The sequence below is a fragment of the Colletotrichum spaethianum genome (assembly GCF_022836535.1).
Source record: "Colletotrichum spaethianum MAFF 239500 DNA, contig56, whole genome shotgun sequence".
Taxonomy (NCBI): Eukaryota; Fungi; Ascomycota; class Sordariomycetes; order Glomerellales; family Glomerellaceae; genus Colletotrichum; species Colletotrichum spaethianum.
Genome location: NW_026054826.1, coordinates 5,139 through 10,926, shown reverse-complemented (window position 1 = coordinate 10,926; position 5,788 = coordinate 5,139). Strand labels below are relative to the sequence as shown.

General features: G+C 55.3%; 1 protein-coding gene across 1 annotated transcript; it reads right to left on the bottom strand.

Moving 5' to 3' along the window:
- Positions 1 to 670: 670 nt before the first annotated feature.
- Positions 671 to 4,148, bottom strand: ColSpa_12041 (nucleoporin NIC96; the record flags this gene model as incomplete). Its single annotated transcript, XM_049278253.1, has 2 exons — positions 671 to 991; positions 1,062 to 4,148. 2 exons carry the CDS (start codon positions 4,146 to 4,148, stop codon positions 671 to 673), a joined length of 3,408 nt encoding a protein of 1,135 aa, XP_049134210.1.
- Positions 4,149 to 5,788: the final 1,640 nt, after the last annotated feature.

The following is a 5,788-nucleotide window of genomic DNA, read 5'->3' as shown; positions in this document are numbered from 1 at the left end:
CTTGGCGAGTCTGAATCCGAGAGCGAGATTTCCTCGTCGTCCGAGTCCGAGAGTGGCATTGGCGGGTCCCTGGTTGTGTCTGGCAGAGGATCTTTCCGGGGCAGGGGTAGAGGACGAGGACGGGGTCGTGGCCGTGGACGCGGACGCGCACGTGGACGAGGGTACTAAGGAGGGGGTATCCAAAGAACAGGGACGCGATGGACTTTGTGCGTTTGATTTGCTTTCCCGCAAGAGGAAAGATTTGGGAGGCGTTTGAGCCGGCAATGTCGCCAGAGATTTTTGGCTGTTTGTAGTACCACAATACCCAGGACGAAGTGATTAGCAGGTAGGAAATGCCAACGGAGTGTGCACTCCGATGATGGTTACATGTCTACGCCTCGGTGCTCCCGTGTCTTGATATTCGCAGGGTGGAACATCCCTAGTCGTTGAGTTGTCACAGCAAATCATGGTACAGCGGTGTCCATCTCACGAAGGTATCTATTCAGCCTCTCACTCGTGCTGCATTACTCAAACAAATTTTTGCGCCCCTATCCTCGAGCCATTTGACACCCTTCCTTCCACTATCCGGCTCTGGCCTCCCTGCTTTAAATGTACACCAAAAAAAACGGCTCACTCTCTGGCCGCTCCATGCCCGGCTGAAATGACCGCCGCCACACACGCGTGGCGGGGCTTATTCGGCAGAAGCCCTGGCCAGAGCCTCGTGCAGGTGCGGCGGAAAGCGGTAGCGCAGCTGCGAGGTGTAGGTGGTGAGGTCGAGCGTCATCTGCTTCATTTGCTCGACCATCATGCGGCGGGTGCCCTCGTTACCGCTGAACTGGCCGCCCGTAAGCTGGTCGCGCTGGCGCGTGCAGCAGATGATGGTCCACATGAGCAGGTTGGGCACGTTGATGGAGACGGGCTGGGAGAGACCGGAGAACTTTGCAGCGTAGGCGCGGATGATGCTCGGGTCGCCGCTGGCGTCGAGGGGGAGTATTTCGAGGCCACGGATTTTCTGTTTATGGTGTTAGCTATTTTTAGGGTACCAAGATAGATATGGGGGGGATCAGGGGAAGGCGGCTTACGTCTAGACATTGAGCCCACTGGCCGGCTTCGACAAGGGACTTGATGGTGCTCATCTCAAGCAGGACACGGCAGGCGACCCTGTTTTGCTCCTGGATCTTGCGGTGGAACATGGCGTCGCGTTCGTACATGGACATCATGGTGCGAGCGAGCTCGACAGGGTCGTCGATGGACGCCAGGCTGAGACTGCTGCCGGTCTCGGCCTCTTGACCGGCAGCGCGAGGCTTGACGGGCATGAGGCGCATGGGGTCCTCGCCGATCTCAAGAGAGATGGCCTCGCTGAGTGCGCGGCTGACAATGGAAACGACGGTGTCGTACTCACCGGCCAGGTGGTAGAGCAGGACCGAGTCGGTGGTGCGGCCGTTCTCGTCAGCAAAGCTGGCGGCCTGGACGGTGACGGTGTTGATAAAGTCGTTCTCCTCCGTCAGGCCGATGAGGGAACCGCGTTCCTCGATGATGCCACGGATCCGCTGGCCGTCGGGGCGGATGTCGCCGATGAGCTTGCTAAACTCGCGAGTCTCGAGAACCAGCTCACGCAGGGCCTCCCAGCAGAGGTTGGCGTGGCGGCGGCCGGCCTCACCTGACAGGTCCATGTTGAGGCAGATAAGTGTCAGGTAGTCAACAGCAGACACAACGTCGGCTGCCCGGAAATCCCTAGTGTAGTAGCCAATCATTCGGCCGAAATTGATCTGGACCAAGTCCTTGACGTTCAGGCTGCGCAGATCGTTGGAAGCGCTGAAGGGGTCGGAAGGCCGGAGGAGACCGTAGTACTCAAGGGCAATGGCGAAGTGGACTGCGTCGACATAGGAAAAGGGGTAGAGGTATGCAATGGCCTCCTCGAACATGCCCGACAACACCTGAAGGTAGAAGAACATGCCGAAGCTGCCATTGCTGTCCTCGGTAGAGCTCTTGGGGAAGTGCTTAGCACCAATCTCCTTGATGCTCGACTGCAGCTCAGAAAGGCCGTAAGCCTCGCTAGCCACCTCGACGGAGCGGTCGCCCTCTCTGGCTAGGTTGAACTGGAGCCAGATCCAGTCGTTGATGTCGGTGTTGAGTCCATCCAGGCTCCGGTTGTTCAAGTCACAGCGACCGATAATCTTGTAACAAGCCATACGGAAGGGGTCGATGGAGTTGTCGGGGGCGTTACGCACACGCTGACTGTACTCGGCATTGCACCTGTCCTGCAGCGTCCGCTTCAAGCGACGGTCCTCGTTCGAGGCGTAGCCGTTAAGATAGCTCTGGAACGTGCGGTCGATGCTGCGGAAGGGATTGGCATTATCATTCACATACTTCGCAGCCTCGCTGACGTGACCAGACCGCAGCAGGTAAAAGACGATAGCCCACACATATTCGCCTCCAACTTGCTGAAGCTCCGTGTTGTCGGGTACCAGATCCTTCCTTGCGGACCGCAGACGGATGTAGGCTCTGATCTTGCTGACAATATCGGGGCGGCCACCTAGGTTGGCCTCGTGGGGGTGTTTTGAGATGAGCCCCTCAACCTCTTGCAGGAACTGCTTCTCGAGGTATCTGTTGGCGCCATCCAGCAATCTCTTTCGCATAGATATCGAGCTGGAAGAGTTGGGGGCTTCATCCAGATACATCTTGGCGAATTGCCGCTCCTTGGCTGTGGCACCGTTGATGGTCGTATCGGCTTCAGGGTCCTCTCCAACAATCTCCCGAACAGCGTGGTACGCCTCAACAATGTGCGGCGCATACGGGTCAAGAGACCGGTGCTCGACATCCGCGAGCTCTGAGAGAATGGGGTAGGGGTGAGAGATGAGGCGAGCCTGGTTGAGGTTGCGGATCTTTTCGGAAAGCTTGCTCTGCTTCTCGCGCAGGGACCTGTCGTCGGAGTTGATGTGACCGGTCAACGAACCGCCGTTATCGGCAGAACGGTCGACATCAGAGAACTCGGGCTGGTGAGAACCAATCTTGCTGGCGTTACCAATGACAGAGCGGTGCATACTCGACTTGCCAAGCACACTGGCTCTACCAGAGCGGGCTCCAGTCGCCTGGCTCTTGCTCCGTCGCGAACGGCCAAAGCCACCCGAAGCCTCTCTCATCGACGCCGCAGGTCCGAAAGAAGATTCTTCCCTAGCCTTGATTCCAAAGTGCTCGTAAATGCGCTTGCGCTGGGCCTCCCATTCCATCGTCACGTTGTCCTCCAAGAAGTTGTCGAAATCGCGAACAGATCTCTCGAGGCCGTCGGCGATCATGCTCATAGTCGTCTTCGTCTGCAGGTTCGCGAGGTATGTCTCGACGTCGATTTCGGCGGGGGAGTAGCCAGAGGGTCTTTCGACACGGCCAGTCTGCAAGTCAAGGGATCCGAGGTCCTTGGCAGCCATTCCGGGGTCGACGCCCGACGCAGCGAGGAGGTAGTGAGCTCTGCCGTCGGAAGGACGCTCCTGTGCCTTTGTTCCCAGCTTCTTCAAGCGCTGGCGCAGGTCGCCCAGGCCCAATTGCAGACTGGGGAGGTCCTCCATGCCATTCTCGCCATCTCCCTGCTTCTTGCTTTTGGCGAAGAGACTGTCAAAGTATGCGCCCGATGGCTGGCCTTGTTGGATTTGTGACTGGTTGTTGGTGTTCTGGTTTTGCTGCTGCTGTTGCTGCTGCTGCGGAGGGAAGAGAGAGCTGCCGAGGGTGTTGGTATTGGTTTGGCCGAAAGCCGAGCCGGTCGTCTGGTTCTGGTTCTGGTTCTGGTTCTGCTGGTTGCCGCCGAGGCCGCCGAAGAGAGACGGCTTCTGCGCCGTCGATGCTCCCAGTCCGCTCAAGCCTCCCAAGCTGAGTCCTCCCGACTGCTGCTGCTGACCCTGTTGCTGTTGCTGCTGTTGCGGCTGGCCAAACAGCGACGATCCTGATGCAGGTTGTGCCGTCGTAGCAGCGCCGCCGCCAAACAATCCACCGCCTGTCTGAGGCTTGTTCTGTCCCAAGCCTCCGAAAAGACCGCCCGGTGCAGGCGTCGAGCTCGTTTGCTGGTTGTTCGTGTTGTTTTGCTGTCCAAACAGACCTCCTCCCGTGTTGCCCTGCTGCTGGTTACCGCCGGTCGAGGCGCCCAGGCTACCCAGAGGGTTGCTTCCGAAGAGCGACATGTTGTGATGATATCGTGGTCGCGTTCAATCGGAGGCGAAATTGGACACGACACCGAAGGGTAATCGAGGTTGTTGCGGATAAGTGACGCGATCGGAAGCTGCCCAGGCGCGTTTGCGGAATGAAATTTTGAGGTTTGGGAGAGCTCTCAGCGACAGCTCCACTGATTGGCGGGGAGCGACCAGGCAACGGGGGCCGGGGAAGGTGCCGGATACATGTTATCCCTGCGAATTTCAGCCTGATGATGAGTACATGGTACCTGCCCTCCTTCGAGGTGCTCTGCTCACCGAAATTGGTGTTCGGTGAGCTTCACTTCTTACATGCCGGCGGCTTGGAGCAATGGCAGCGACACTTCATTGCCATCAATTTCACGTAATCATATTATGCGGCAACTTTGCTCCAAGATTTGGTCCTCTGTTTCTGTAATCAAAAATTCACGAAAATTCAACACACCGTTTACTGGCTCACATCCCAAACGTCATTTTCTCGAGTTGATCAGTATAATAAGGTGAATAAAGGTCCACACCGATTAGCAGGAGCAGAATATGCCATACTTCGACTTTGATACTTTAAGACAACGAGAGAAAACAGAGCTCACTCCTGCTTTTATGTACAGTCATCATGCTTGAACCCGGAATTCTCAGCCGGCTCTTAGGCTATGCAACCCATGCCTGGGCCATTTTGTCGTTTGTCTTGCTGTAGAGACCAGCACTATATTGCGGTTAAATACTACGAAAGACCACACTTTCGTAGTCACTCAAGATAAAAAACATGGCACCGTTTCCTCCTCTCCTGACTGTGTCGGACCCTAGTGTTCACGGGCTGGGGTAGGCCTTAGTGTTTAAGCAGACTTTTACGCAGCTTGCTTTGTTTCTTCGTTCTAATGGCACAGAAAACAGGGAATACTACATTCGGAATCCATTGATCAGAGAATAATGGCGACAACGTTTGCTTGAGTGTTTAAATTGCATATTACAAGAGTATAGCTTCAGTTACCTATGTGTTTACGAATACCCCGATAGCATCTAGGCTTTTCTGCAAGACTAACACTTGGGCTTCATTTGTTATCTGTTGAGCATGCTGTCCGCGCGTGAGTTAAACATCGGTGGTCCAAAGCCGCGATGATTTCTTTATATCCGCTATTTAACCAACTCGATCCTTCCTCCCACCCAATGTTTCCGGAGTGTTAGCAGTTGCATGACCTGAAAAATATCGGATACAAAGAGGGGGCTCGCCACTCAGCGCTGTCCGTTGCCTTTACAATGAGATTTCGATGGGAGCTAGCCACGTGAACTCAGACGACCCAAGCTGAATACAGCGCTGCTGAAAGCATCGGTTCTATGGCCGTCAGAGCCGGAAATTTTCTCTCTGTTCTCCTATAGCTCTCAGATCTATCTCTCAGTTAGCCTTCGGTGTATATTACCCACCGAGCCAAGCGAATTTCACATACCGTCGAGACTTTCTTCCCTTGGGTTCCCTATGAAGTATGTTCTGTCAGGCACCCGTCAGCTTCTTCGAATGATATTTATCTATTCCCAACCATGGATATTGACGCCTGTGTATTTGTTGCCGCAGTCACAATATAGCGCAAATTGCCAACCGTGGTCCAATCTCAAATATTCAGGCCAAAGAACTGTCGCAC